Genomic DNA, 15,091 nt, shown 5'->3' on the forward strand with positions numbered 1-15,091 from the left:
GGGCCCTAGTGGCCCCAACACCTTTGAGTTACTTGATGGGTATGACTGTACTTTGTTTCTATGGCAACCTTCAAAGTCCCCAAAACAAGTCTGGCGTCACAGACAGCCTTGAAAGCTTATCCCTTGCTGGACGTGGGGGAGACGCCCCCAGTCCGTCGGGTCTCTCCCTGCAGTTCCGCAGGTTGGCCGCAGGGGGCGGAATCTGCGGCGGCCTGGAAAACTGGCGGGGGTGGGAGGCGCCGCTCTCTCTCTCGGGTCAGGCTCCCGGCTCCCGGCTCTGGGCTCCAGGCTGCGGGCTGCCCGCGCCCAGCACGGAGCTGTTTGTCTAAGGACGCGCTGCCGAGGCTACGGGGTGTGAGGACGCGGGAGGCAGTATCGTCGGATCAGCCCGCAGTCCGCAGCCCCGCCGAGCCTGGAAGCGGCCGGGATGGAGCCACCGCTCCCGATTGGAGCCCAGCCCCTTACCGTATCCGCCTGAGCGAAGGGGGAGGGGAGGCCGCGCAGGGCGGAGGTGGGGGTCCGCGGGACTGCGGGTCGCCGCGGAGGGGCGGCTAGCGGGCAGTCGGGCCCCGAAGCCGAGCCGAGCGGGGGAGGGGGGCCGGCGGGGAGGCGCTGCCTCGGACGCTGGGGAGGAAGGGTGGCAGAGGGGCAGGAGCCTCTCGCCACCCCGCACCGCGGGTCCCCTCCTGGGCCGCGCTTGTAAAGAAGACCCTTGACTAGCGCCCGCATACTATCGAGGGTATGGAGATGAAGGGGCCTCTCCGGGAGCCCTGCGCGCTGACCCTAGTCCAGAGGAACGGGCAGTATGAGTAAGTAACCACCTGATACCCACAGAGGAGGGGAGCCTGCCATTACCTCCCAACCCCAAACCGCGACACGCCACCCACCCTTCTCCCACTGAGGCCACGTGGGCAACAGGTTCGGCCCGGGTGTGAAGTGCCAGTGTTCTAACCACCCGGCTTTCTCCCCAAGTTTGCTCCTGGCCTGTGGCTCAGGAAAGGGCTTAATGGGCGGGCAAGCAGGAAGCCTGGGTTCTTAGTTCCTGCCCCTGCAACTGACATGGGTTGTGTAATCCTGGGCTAGTCAATAAAGCTTTCTGGGCCTTTGTGTCCTCATCAGTTTAATAAAAACATGAACTGCCTTACCTTATAGCCTTTGGAGTTATAACTGGGAGAATAATAAATACGAAAGTGGTTTACAAAGAAGTAAAAGTGCTGTAGAAACGCTTCATTGTTAACCTTCTCTTAACCTCATTCAACTGGTTCCTCCAGTCTCCCCACCCCTTTATTCCATTTGCTTAAAGGCATATTCATTAATTCAGTCATGATTTTGTGTAGGTCAGTAACTGCTTCAGTTACTGACTTGACTGTTAGAAAAAGTAATGAAATGTGTAGAAATGTAAACGACTTTTGGCCTTTCATCAGGGTGTGTTACCTTCCACTCTGCCTTGGACATAGGAGCTCAGTAAAGACTGTTGGCTGATTGATCAAAAGATTTTGATAAGCTGTCACTATAGCTGCTGATCTCATTTCCTTGCCACTAATGTGTCATCTAAAGTATCTCTGATGACTATCCTATATAGGTAGGTCCCTATCCCTTTATGCCCTAGCCACCGCCCCTGGTTGTTGGCTGGTTCTTGACATCAGTGAAGAATTGTCAATCACTTAAATCTTGCCATCCCCCAACAATGGATTCTGCTTATAAACAATTTTTCTCAGTCCCTGTGTTTAGATTGTCCAGATTCAATCTTTGTCTATGCTGTCTAGTTTGCAGAGAAGAAATTTCCATTGGCCTAGCCTGCCCTATTCTGAAACTCTTGGTGCCATTCAAACTGGATGTCAGCTGGTTCTATGGAAGTAGCTCTTCCCTAGATTCTGCTTGGTTAGTTCTGTTGATGTGATAAGTTCATTTTATTTTTCCCAGAATTCATCAAACTGGAAGACCAGTTTAATGAAAGTAAATTCAACAGAAAAGTGAATTGAAAAGTGGAACATCAGTACCGCTTCCAAAGGCAAGAATAGAGTGGGAAGATGTGAACCTTGGGCAAACCATTAAATTTTTTGTGCCTCAGTTTCCTTTTCTTTAAATTATGAGGATTAAATAAAAATAGCTACAGTGTTGAGATGACCACATCCCAGGATCTGGTCCCTTGGTTCTGTAGGTTTGGAACTGTTCGGCTGATAAGGGAACAAGCGGCTGGCCTTGAGATAAACACCTCCTTCTATCTGGTTTCATGTACTGGAAGCACTTTTAAAGTTGCAGTGGTAGCTCTCCTGATTATTTTTATCTTCCCCCCTAGAGAAATCAAATTCTATGTTACAGTTCTGTGTAAGTTATGAATACAGCACAAGTCACACCCAATGGCTTGATGTGTGTCAGTGCACTTTCATGAATTAGTTCATTAAACTCTCATGTGAGGATTGCTGTGAAATTGTAACATTATCATCGTCATCCCCTTTTTCTTGGTGTAGAAATGGAGGTTCAGAGAGGTTAAGTCATTTGTTCAGTCAGGAAGTAGCATAGCTGAGATTTAAAGCCATGTAACATCTGAGAATTACATCGTATCTGACAAGTTTCTTTTGAAATCATTTATTGGAGACAGCTAATACTGTCAAACCATCTATATAATCCTTGTCTCTTGGGTGCCTTCTTTAGTTTTGTAGTTCCTGCTGTTAACCATAGGAGAAACTTACTTGAGAGACTAAAATTACAATTGAAAATGACTTTATTGCACACAAGGAATCAAACACTGACATTCTTTTTTTTCAAGGTAAATAGATTATGATGCAACCTGTTGTTTCATCTTTCAGTTCAGTTCAGTCGCTCAGTCGTGTCCGACTCTTTGCGACCCCATGAATCACAGCACGCCAGGCCTCCCTGTCCATCACCATCTCCCGGAGTTCACTCAAACTCATGTCCATCGAGTCGGTGATGCCATCCAGCCATCTCATTCTCTGTCGTCCCCGTCTCCTCCCACCCCCAATCCCTCCTAACATCAGGCTCTTTTCCAGTGAGTCAACTCGTCGCATGAGGTGGCCAAAGTATTGGAGTTTCAGCTTTAGCATCAGTCCTTCCTTAAACAAATCAGAGTATTTCCCAGGGAAATATCTGTGGACTTCACTTGAATTCCCAGTTTATGTTTTTTGATTTTTTTTTTGGGGGGTGGTCACATTTCTTCTTTAAATTGATATTTATAACATTATGTTAGTTTCAGGTGTACAACATAATGACTTGATATTTGTATATACTATGAAATGATCACCACCATAAGTCTTATTCACATTCATCACCACACATAGTTAACAGTTTTTTTCTTTTTTTCTGTCTTTGTGTCACGTGGTATGTGGGATCTTGGTTCCGGGGCTAGGGATTGAACCTGCACTCCCTGTATTGGAGGCACAGAGTCTTAACCACTGAATTGCCAGGGAAGTTCCTTCAACATTTTTTTTATTTTAATGAGAACTTTTAAGACATATTCTCTTAACAACTTTCAAATATACAGTACACTATTATTAACTATAGTCATCATGCTATACATTACAGCCCCAGGACTTAACTATTTTCTAACTGGAAATGTGTACCTATTGACCCCCTTCACCCATTTCACCCACCCACCCCCATCCTCTGCCTCTAACAACTACCAATCTGTTCTCATTGAGTTCAGTATTTTTGGTTTTTGTTTTTCTGTTTCACACATGAGATCATATGGTATTTGTCTTTCTCTGTCTGACTTCTTTCACTTAGCATAATGCTCTCAAGGTCCATCCGTGTTGTGTGTTTTGTGTTGGTTTTTAACAAGACAATCCAGTTGAAACTTTACTGTTAATGTTCAACATCATTTCTGTATTACTTTCCTTAGGAACAACATTGGTTTGTGTTCATTTTTCTAAGCTCTTTCTCACTGACCGTTGCTTTGTCAGTCTTATCTAGTTTCTGGTCTACATCTGGGTTTATAGGACTCTACTCAACTCATGAACTTTGCAGTTTGAGAAGGACCTGCCCCCATATTCTTCTTTCTAATCACCTTAAACTATAAGTCCCTGAAAGTTAGGCAAGTAGAATCAGAGCAGAAAAACAGCAATAATACTTTTATTTCCCTTAGTTCTATCTAAGCATTTCTTTCCTCCAAGTTACCCCTTCAAAGTTAACACATTTGAAAAAAAAATTCAAAAAGCTAAAATGACAAGCCCCCAAAAGACAACAAAATAGAAATCAAGCCCTTCTAAAGAATGACTTCTAAGGTCAAATGTTGACCAAGTATGTTTAGAAATTCACCTCTCTTTGTAGCTTAATTAAATGTTTATTCAACCAAAGTTATTGATCATCTATTAGGTAAGAGACAAAACTGAATATGATAAGGTCTTTGCTTTCATGGAGTTCAAACCTGAGGGATTCGTATGTAGTTTTTTGTATGTATGTATATAGTTATATATGTAACTATAATGGAGTGTGTTAAGTGCTATATTTGAGGGACAAGCAAAGGCATGGGGCCAGTAGTTCTGCCTGAGGTTACTTGAGAGGAGTTTCACAGAGGAGTTGCTAGTTTGAGCTGGGTCTCAGGGAAGAAAAGAATAGTGCTCCTGGCTCAAAAAACCACCTGAAGAGTGATTTGGGGGAAGTTAGGAGATGTTCAGGATGACCTTTTACCAGTAGGTTACACCTTGATTCTAGACCACTAAGATTAAGTAGTAAGTGAAAATTAATATTTCAGGAGTACATAGGAATTTGGAAGTCTTGTGTTTCATACTGAGGGGCCAAGTTCAGTCATGCTTACCAGAAATACTAGCGTTAAATCGTAAACCATGATGAAAACACAGGGATATAAAAGCAATCTGGTTGTGATATCTGCTACCTCATTGGTCACTGGGATTATTTTGACTGATGCAGCTGGCTGGGCACCTCCTCTTACTTCTCCATGAACCTGTATACTTATTTGAAAAGATAGAGTCATTCTTTGATAAAAGCCATGGGAATAAAATCAGAAAGCTAATTGATGAAATTTATAATCCATTTATTCAACAAACGTGAGGGACTGCTACATGCCAGGTGTTGTACTAGGTGCTAGAAATACTGTGGTGAAAAGATGGCCGTAGTCCCTTCCCTCATGGTCTTCACACCTAACTGTTAGTTCTTCACTCTGGTATGCGTAGTCTGAAGGTGTGTGCACTATAACTCATGCTCTTAAAATTGTAAACTGCTTTTAGGACATAGACTGTGTTCTCCATGGCATTGAACTGTGGGTATTCAGGTACTGACCATCACTAATATCCTTTTAGACCTAAAGTAATATCTACCATGATTCTTAGATCCAGGGAACAAGATCCAACAAGTCTAATAAATACAGACTAGATTTGTATAACAATACAGCAATGTATTTTGTTGTTAAATTTTTTTTTTAGTTTTTCAGTACCTATTCATTGCTGCATTCTTCTGTTTCCTAGGCTAATAATCCAGTTGCACAAGAAGGAACAGCGTGTTCAAGATATCATTCCTATAAATAGCCACTTTAGATGTGTTCAAGGTACTAGCTTTAATTGCTTAGTTCGTTTTGTAATGTTTTTTTCTTCGGTCATTATCTCATTGTGTACTATCATACATATTTAAATTTGTCACTGCAATGAAATGAAATGCATTACCCTCTGTAAATAGTCTACCATTGAGAAGATGATAAATTCTTTGTCTAAGAGTACTGAAGGATTATATTGAAATATATATATTCTCACCCACCACCCTGGCTGGGGTTAGAGATAGATGTGGTCTGTTACCTATGTAGGTAGTCTTTTATGCTGATGAAACTCTATGTAGATTTTAATCACATTCTTGGGCTTAACTGATAAACTGCTCATTGTAAACTATCAAGGTCACTTCGATTCACATGCATTCAGCACTTTCTTCCCACATATTTGAAATTAAAACATTTGGCAACATGCCTTGCCAGATTGTAGTGCCTTACACTCAATTGTGCTGATTCTCAAACCTTGACATTGGTGAATCATAAGAAAATCGACTCTGGGGAGGAAATATTTGGCTTCCTGCCTTCAAATTTGGGGAAAGGGAACAGAAAATCTGTTGTTTCATCTGCTACAATGAGACTCAAAAATTGGGAGGTTTGTGTAGGAGGTGTTGCTTCTGTCATTTCACATTGCCCTAGAAAGGAAATTGATTATTAGAGAACAAATGCATTATGTTTCCGGTGGCTCCATTGGCTTATCAGACAGGCATTCTGTGTCAGCTACAGCTTCTTGGAAAACTTGCATCCTGCCTTGCATAAATTCTTTCTTAAACTACATGCAACTTTTTTGATCACAAAAGTATACAGGTACTGTAAAAAGTTGGTAAAGAACAGAAAATTATAAAGGAAATAAGTAAATTCACGTCCTTCAGAGGTAAATACCTAACATTTTCCTTGTTTCTACACATGTAACTTTTAGGGTGGGTGCAGCTCATATGTATGTGTTTTTTGTCCGTTCCATTTGCTATCATGTTTTGAGTGCTTTTACATGCTATTAATAGTTGTATACTATTCAGTTTTACAAATGACCTCTACTGTAGTTATTCCCTGTGTTTGACATTTGAGTTATTTTTTGTTAGTATAAATAATGAATCTTCCTGCATGTCTCTTACTTCCTTAGAATTTATTCCTATAAGTAGAACTACTAAGTGGGCATGACTTTTTAAGAGAGCATGTATTAAGAATTAAAAATACCCACTGTGAATAGAATCCATATTGTGTAGTAGAATGAAGTCTTTTATTTAGCCTGCCCTGTGTAAGAGAGACATTGAAGGAGGCACCTGCGTGCCGAAATAAGTTACTGTGGTCACCTAACTTCTGATAGCATAGTGCTTTTTGTTACATACTCAGCCCTTTAAGGAGGAGAAAAGCCAAAGACAATGATGTTAGTATCCTATTAACTCTATACCTTCTTTGTGCTACTTCTAGAATCTCTTTTACCCTGTTTCTCTTGGTATTGTCTTTAATAAGAAATAGATGGCAAGGAGAAGGAAATGGCAACCTACTCCAGTGTTCTTGCCTGGAGAGTCCCAGGGATGGGGGAGCCTGGTGGGCTGCCATCTGTGGGGTCACACAGAGTCGGACACGACTGAAGTGACTTAGCAGCAGCAGCAAGGCTGTATAAAGATCCCTGGATCAAACTCTACCCACAGAGGAAGATTCCTCCGTTTGAACAACAGAAAAGGGGGGAGATGTTAGGAGCCCTAACATCTGAGTAGCCAGGATAGGCCTGAGACCTTGCTTAGGCCTAAGTTTCGGATTTCCTGGAGACAGGGTGGAGGCTAAGTTTACAGAAACTCCTCCCTAAGAAGATCCCGCCGGTGCCAAAATTAAGAAACTCCTCCCTAGAAAAGTCCTGGCGCCAAAAATCAGGCCAATCAGAGGAAAAAGGGAAATCCCCCAGAAAAACCCTGCGCATAAATTGGCCAATGAGCTTCTGCGCGCGCATGAACTGGCCAATGAGCTTCTGCCAGCTTGATCTTTTGAACAAAAATAGGTGCTTATGTAATCTAAGACTATAAAAACCGCTGTGACCTGGGCTCGGGGCTCTTGTCCGCACTCCACTGTGCTGGAGGAGGCATGAGCCCTAGCTCGAGCTAGAAATAAACCCCATTCTTGCTTTTGAAAAAAAAAAAAAGAAATGGCAGATTGCTAGGTTGGAATCTAGGAAAATTTGTGTGCATGCACACAGTAATCCTCATGACGAAAGGAACAGATACCTCCTTGAGTTTCACATACTTTCTGTTTCCCAACCTGTACATCTATTTTGAAAAATCTATGAGTACTTGGGCTTTAAAGAATTAAAGTTACCAAAGAGCAGTTGTGAACTAATACCTCTGTCTTGAAGCACTGTTGTCCCTTGCTTCATTCATCATGCTCGTAAAAGTATTGAGACTATTCTTTCATATTAGACAACTTGGGGCATTATCAGTTTTGTTGCACCTGAGTAATGGAGCCAAATTACAATCCAGGCAAGTGAGGAAGCTAGAAAAGGCTGAGACTACTCCTGGCCAAGGTGAATCCAGACTCATCCCACGGAGTCAGTGCCTGCATGCTCAGTTCTTTACGACCCCAGACTGCAACCTGCCAGGCTCTGTCCATGGACTTTTCCAGGCAAGAATACTGGAATGGGTTGCCATTTCCTCCTCCAGGAAGGAGTCAGTACCCAGAGGGAGAATGCAGAGTTTAACCAGCCACAAGGGTCTGACAGGTGCCAATGGCCAGATCCAGGGAAGTCCAAGAGGAAGTGATGAGTTGGATGTAGACATTAGAGGTAAGGGAGGAAGTCTAGGTGAGCCATGGAGAGAAAATAGAACTTTGAACTTGACCCGTTTTATACTTGTTGGGTGTGGTAAGCCTTGGACCTACAAGTGTTAATGGTAGCCTGAAGATAACTTCAAGTATTCTCCGCTCCTGTATGGGGCAGGGGTGGAGGTAATGAGGTCATTGGAAAATTTTCAGAGACTAGATTTGAGTTAAGAAAGTAATTTACCTCTAGGCTTTTGGGGTCACTTTCTTGGCTTTTTATAAGAATTATCTAAATTCTTAGATTATTAGATTATATTAAGTTAGTGTGTTATAGTTGAGGGGAATTAAACTCACCTTCACTTGAATTAACATGTTATATTCCTTGCTATTGTCATTACTTGATTTGCTTTGAGGAATTCCATGTGATTACTTGTTCAGTGCATTTATTGCTTATAATCTTTAGGACACAGTGCTATTAAAATCCCCTTTTAAAAGTGCTAAACAAAAAAGCAAAGGGTTTTTTTAATGTGTTCTAAAACCTAGGAGTGGTGATTGAAAGAAATAGGTGTATACTTCTTTGGGTTATAATGAATGGTTTTCTGTTCCCTGATCCTATTATTCTTTTCCTTTAGAAGCGGAAGAAACTCTTTTAATTGACATAGCTTCAAACAGTAAGTATCTTTCTGAATGGAGTTGATTTTCATTCAACAAATATGTACTTGAAGACCCTCTGTATGTCAGATACCTTTTTTGCACAACTTTTATCTTACCATTTTATCCTGTATTCTCTGTTTTCATAAGGCAGCCATACAAATTAGTATTGCCTCCCCAAAACACTTAGCCTAAGTTTAAGAAAAAGCAGGTGGCTGGCAGGAGTCTTTAAAAAGTTGAAAACGTTATCTGCTTTTCTGATGTTGAACTTCTTTGAGATACCAGTTTTTTGTTGCTATCAGTTAAGTCATTCCTGAGGAGTAGGAAATTGTAGGAAGCACCGTAGAGTGTTTAAGGCACAAAAGGTTTATGAGGTTTTTTTAACTGCTGTTATGTTTTAAGCTTTTTTCCCCTACCTACGTTTGATTTTTACATGTTAAATCATAATATTTTCCTTAATTTATTATATTATTTGGGAGGCTACAGAGTCCCTTTTGTACCAGGGATATCTTTTTTTTTTTTTTCTTAAAATAATTTTGGTCTTTTATTTAATACCGTCTTCTCAAGGCATTTCTTTATCAGAGAGAACACAGTCTTCCTTCTTACTGTTTCCGTTCTCGCATTTTTATCTGTTTGAAACAAATCATCTTAGACTTTCTGTGCAAGCTGTTCTCCATTTATCATCTAAAATTGTGCTTTGTTAACATGGGGAGGAAAAAATGGGCACTTGCATGCTACTGTATCTACTCTGTGGTTGCCGTGGAAAAGAGTATGTGACGACATGAATCCAAATCAAATGGGGTGCTTTATCTCTTAGTCCTTGGATGCGTGGGACTTGGCCCTTAGCTTGGGGCTATCAGTTCACACATAATTTTGCTTAGACATAGTTCCCGTCCTTGGCACTACTGTTTTGTATTACACACTTTAGGTACTTCTTCTGATTTGGATTTTATTATTCTTTCCTTTGATCATAAATTTTGGAAGTCTTAAGGGCTGATCCTAAAAGGCTGAGCACATCCTACTTCTAACTTCTCCTGCAGATATCCAGGAAAGCAAGTAACCTAATATCTATGTCTTACTGTACTTAAAAAGGAGAAGGCAAGAGCAATACTAATAAAGCAAAATGTGAGCAAAGTTTGTTCAGCAGTGACTCACATTGCTGCTGAAATCTGCTGAAATTAGATACCTAAATTTCCTGTTCTTAGTATGGAAATAGATATTTCCATAGCTGAAAAGTTAAACTGAGCTGTGCCTTTTCTCTTACAAACACCTAATTTATGACGTTCGCTTAGTTGGCCTCTCCTACATGAAATTAACAGTGTGTTGCTGTGTCCAGAGTTCAAGTTACTAGATTATATGGGAAGGAGTTAAGTAACCACTTGAATAAAATCCTTCATTTCTGCCTATTTATTAATATTTGTACTGAAACTAGATTTTGTCTTGATCCTTAGGCTTCATATATAAACCTTTAGAGCACACAATATGTTGCTGGAGAAGACCTTGGCTTTGTTAAGCAAGCCTGATTTTACTGAAACTTTGTGTTTTCCCACTGTCTGGATGTTGGTAATAAACATTTTAAAATATTTTTTCTGATTATAGAGATAAAACATCCTTCATTATGTACAATTTGTAAAGTTCAGGAAAGTTTAAACTATCAAATTAAAATTACACTCCTGTGACCTAGAGATCACCACTGTAATTAACATTTTTATGTATCTCCTTCCAGTCCTTTACTTATAATTTTACATAATTGGAATCCTCATATATAGTTTTTATCCTGCATTTTCATTTAACAGATATTGTGACCTTTCCCATATCATTTAAAATAGTTTAAAAACATGATTTTTAATGGCTAACATTTCACCATAGATAACGCACCAAATTTTGTTAATTTAACTCCTTTGTAAAATTAAGTCATTGTCAAGGAACATGGTATATCTCTTTCTACTTACTGAGGTTCTTTATATCTCTCAGTAATATATTGTGTTATCTTCATAGATAGCAAATATTTGTAGGTTAAGTATTTTTTGATGGATATTTTTGCTGCTATTATCAGTGGAACTTTTTTTTTTTAAGCTTTTCTCTCTTCTATTGCTTACTACTAGTATACAGAGCAGCTGTTGACTTTTAGATATTTATCTTTTATCCAGCCACTTAACAGAATTTTATTTTGGGGGAGCCTTTTATTTTCTTTTTAGGTTTTGATAGCCCTCAGTTCAGTTCAGTTCAGTTGCTCAGTCGTGTCCGACTCTCCGCGACCCCATGAATCACAGCATGCCAGGCCTCCCTGTCCATCACCAACTCCCGGAGTCCACTCAAACTCATGGCCATTGAGTCAGTGATGCCATACAGCCATCTCGTTCTCTGTCGTCCCCATCTCCTCCCGCCCCAGTCCCTCCCAGCATCAGACTCTTTTTTAGTGAGTCAACACGTCGCATGAGGTGGCCAAAGTATTGCAGTTTCAGCTTTAGCATCAGTCCTTCTACTGAACACCCAGGACTGATCTCCTTTAGAATGGACTGGTTGGATCTCCTTGCAGTCCAAGGAACTCTCAAGAGTCTTCTCCAGCACCACAATTCAAAAGCATCGATTCTTCGGCGATCAGCTTTCTTCACAGTCCAATTCTCACATCCATACATGACCACGGGAAAAACCATAGCCTTGACTAGACGGACCTTGGTTGGTCATCTGCAAATAATAGTTTTGTGTCTTTCTAGTAACTGTACCTATTAGTTTTGATTCCTATCCCATTACACCAGCGAGAATTTGGAGGTCAACGTTAAATGATGATGATGATGGTGACATTTTATGTTTAGCTCCTGATTTCAGTGAGAATGCCTCAAGTGGTGCTTCACTGTTGAGGACATTATTGCTTATTGATTTGATAGTTTTATTTAAAAAAAAAACATGTTAAGAAACTGCGTATATTTCAAGTTTGTATGAGTTTATTTTATTTTTTGGCCATGGCATATGGGCATGTGGGATCCTAGATTGCAGGGATTGACCCTACATCCCCTGCAGTGGAAGCATGGGGTCTCAACAATTGGACCACCAGGAAAGTCCTTTGTGTTTTTAAAATGATGAATATATATTGAATTTTATCAAATGTCTTTTTAGTATGTATAGAGATGATTCTATTGTTTTTCCTTATTTGACCTATTGATGGACAGTATGATAATAATTCCCTAATATTGAGCCCTCTTTTATTCATTCTTCAACAAATATTTGTAGAGTGCCTTCTATTTGCCAGGCACTATTCTAAGTGCTGCCCAATTGGTAGAAAACAACATAGATAAGGTTGCTGTTCCTGCTTTGGTTCTTGCTTCTGTGCTATTTGGTACTAGTGTCACATTGATGGCTATAATCCGTTAATCCTTCCGTAAGCTTATGAATACCTCTTATGTGCTAGGCACTATGCTCTAGGGATACAGGGAAAAGCAGCATAGGCATGGTACTTCATGAAACTTAGTGCAAGAAACAGCTTTTAAACTGATAATGTATGATTATATAGTTGCAGGGTTGTTGTTGTTGTTTTTTGGCTTCATCACCCACAGCTTGTGGGATCCTAGTTCCCTGACTCGGGATTGAACCCAGGCCCTCTGCAGCAGAACCCTGGAGTTCTAACCACTGGACCGCCATGGAAGTCCTCATAGTTGCAGTTTTGATAAATACTATCAGGGAGAAATACAGAGAGTTGATAAGACTAAATTAGTCAAGGTCCTCAGGGAAGGCCTCTTTGAAGAAGTGACTTTTAAATGGAGACCAGAGTCATGGGGAAGGTTCTAGAAAAGCAGCGGCAGCGGCTCTAGCAGCAGCAGCAGCAGCAGCACCGGGTCTGGAGTGGAGGTGCTCCGGCGGTGTTGTTTCTCAAGCAGCGGCAGTTCTTACTACAGTGCCAGGATGAGTCCAGTTCATGTTTGTCCACGGAGATCTCATCTCGCTCAGCTGCGGGGAAATCGGGCTGAAGCGACTGAATCCCGTGATGGAGAGAGAAAAGAAACAATTCCCTAAACTCTTTATTGGTGGCTTGAGCTTTGAAATTACAGAAGAAAGTTTGAGTAACTACTACGAGCAATGGGGAAAACTTACAGATTGTGTGGTAATGAGGGATCCTACAAGCAAAAGATCAAGAGGATTTGGTTTTGTGACTTTTTCTTCCATGGCTGAAGTTGATGCTGCCATGGCTGCAAGACCTCATTCAATTGATGGGAGAGTGGTTTAGCCAAAATGTGCTGTTTCAAGAGAGGAATCTGGAAAGCCAGGGCCTCGTGTAACTGTGAAGAAGCTGTTTGTTGGTGGAATTAAGGAAGGTTCTGAGGAACATCATCTTAGAGATTACTTTGAGGAATATGGAAAATTTGATACCATTGAGATAATTACTGACAGGCAATCTGGAAAGAAAAGAGGCTTTGGATTTGTTCCTTTTGATGACCATGATCCTGTGGATAAGATTGTGTTGCAAAAATACCATACTATCAATGGTCATAATGCAGAAGTAAGAAAGGCTTTGTCTAGACAAGAAGTGCAGGAAGTCCAAAGTTCTAGAAGTGGAAGAGGAGGCAACTTTGGTTTTGGAGATTCTCGTGGTGGTGGTGGAAATTTTGGACCACGACCAGGAAGTAACTTTAGAGGAGGATCTGATGGATATGGAAGTGGTCGTGGATTTGGGGATGGCTATAATGGGTATGGAGGAGGACCTGGAGGTGGCAATTTTGGAGGTAGCCCTGGTTATGGAGGAGGAAGAGGAGGATATGGTAGTGGAGGACCTGGATATGGCAACCAGGGTGGGGGCTACGGAGGTTCTTATGACAACTATGGAGGAGGAAATTACGGGAGTGGAAATTACAATGATTTTGGAAATTATAACCAACAACCTTCTAACTATGGTCCAATGAAGAGTAAAAATTTTGGTGGTAGCAGGAACATGGGGGGACCATATGGTGTAGGAAACTATAGTCCAGGAGGCAGTGGAGGAAGTGGGGGTTATGGAGGGAGAAGCAGATACTGAGCTTCTTCCTATTTGCCATGGGCTTCACTGTATAAATAGGAGAGGATAAGAGCCCAGAGGTAACAGAACAGCTTCAGGTTATCGAAATAACAATGTTAAGGAAAATCTTATCTCAGTCATGCATAAATATGCAGTGATATGGCAGAAGACACCAGAGCAGATGCAGAGAGCCATTTTGTGAATATGGATTGGATTATTTAATAACATTACCTTACTGTGGAGGAAGGATTGTAAAAAAAAAATGCCTTTGAGACAGTTTCTTAGCTTTTTAACTGTTGTTTCTTTCTAGTGGTCTTTGTAAGAGTGTAGAAGGATTCTTTCTTTGATAATGTTAAATTTGTAAGTTTCAGGTGACACGTGAAACCTTTTTTAAGATTTTTCTCAAAGTTTTGAAAAGCTATTAGCCAGGACCATGGTGTAATAAGACATAACGTTTTTCCTTTAAAAAAATTTAAGTACATTTGTAGAGTTAAGAAGCTGTTGTACATTTATGATTTAATAAAATAATTCTAAAGGAAAAAAAATAAATTGAGACCAGAGGGGATAAGTAAGAGGTGAAAATTGGGCTGAGAAGATTCCAGGTAAAAGGAACCTCATGGGTAAAGGCCCCAAATTGGGAAGTAGCTTGATACTTTCTTTGAAATGAAAGAAGGCCAGGATGCCTGAAATAAGTCTCAGGCACTAAGGTAGGCCAGGCTAGGACCAGATTCAGTAGGATCTTATAAGCCATGATGAGGAATCTGGATTTTTAGAGTTTGAATATTGAAAGAATATGAAGGATTTTATGCCCGTGTTGGGTTGCCAGGAGGCTCTTTCAGTGGTTTAAGCTAGAGTTCTAGAGAGTATGGTAGCAGTAAGAGTGGAGAGAAGTGGACAGATATGATAAACGTTTTTGAAGAGTAAATCAACAGAGGTTGGTGTGGGGGTAGGGGGTAAGCTGAAGAGAAGTTGTCAAGGATGAATCCTAGGTTTCTGGCATGAATGTGGTTGGTGGTACCATTTGCAGAAATAAGAACATTGCAAGAGGAATGAGTTTTCCTTGGGTTTTAGCTATGTTTACTTTGAAATTTCATTGACGCATTTGAGTGTGGATGATAAACTGGCAGTTGAATGTGTGCATCTGAAGCTCAGAAGTAAGGTCTGGGCCACTAGCACAAAGAGGGTATGTGAAG

The 15,091-nt window shown here is 40.9% G+C and overlaps 1 protein-coding gene and 1 pseudogene across 4 annotated transcripts in view; both read left to right on the forward strand.

Annotated features, from left to right (window-relative positions):
* Positions 1 to 220: 220 nt before the first annotated feature.
* OCRL (OCRL inositol polyphosphate-5-phosphatase) overlaps positions 221 to 15,091 on the forward strand; it is a 53,679-nt gene continuing 38,808 nt past the window's right edge. For 3 of the 4 annotated variants that reach the window (XR_008687469.2, XM_055438243.2, XM_055438245.2), the window contains exons 1-4: positions 221 to 466; positions 730 to 809; positions 5,442 to 5,521; positions 8,893 to 8,931. Coding sequence is in view for 3 of the 4 variants with exons in the window: in XM_055438243.2 (XP_055294218.1) it covers positions 428 to 466; positions 730 to 809; positions 5,442 to 5,521; positions 8,893 to 8,931 (238 nt within the window). In the remaining variant the exon portion in view is untranslated. The remainder of the gene's footprint in view (positions 467 to 729; positions 810 to 5,441; positions 5,522 to 8,892; positions 8,932 to 15,091) is intronic. The other variant, XM_055438244.2, reaches the window with a different exon arrangement.
* Positions 12,845 to 14,482, forward strand: LOC129564335 (heterogeneous nuclear ribonucleoproteins A2/B1 pseudogene; annotated as a pseudogene).

This window comes from Moschus berezovskii, chromosome X (assembly GCF_049115385.1).
Source record: "Moschus berezovskii isolate FMDL1 chromosome X, NW_MosBer_1.0, whole genome shotgun sequence".
Taxonomy (NCBI): domain Eukaryota; kingdom Metazoa; phylum Chordata; class Mammalia; order Artiodactyla; family Moschidae; genus Moschus; species Moschus berezovskii.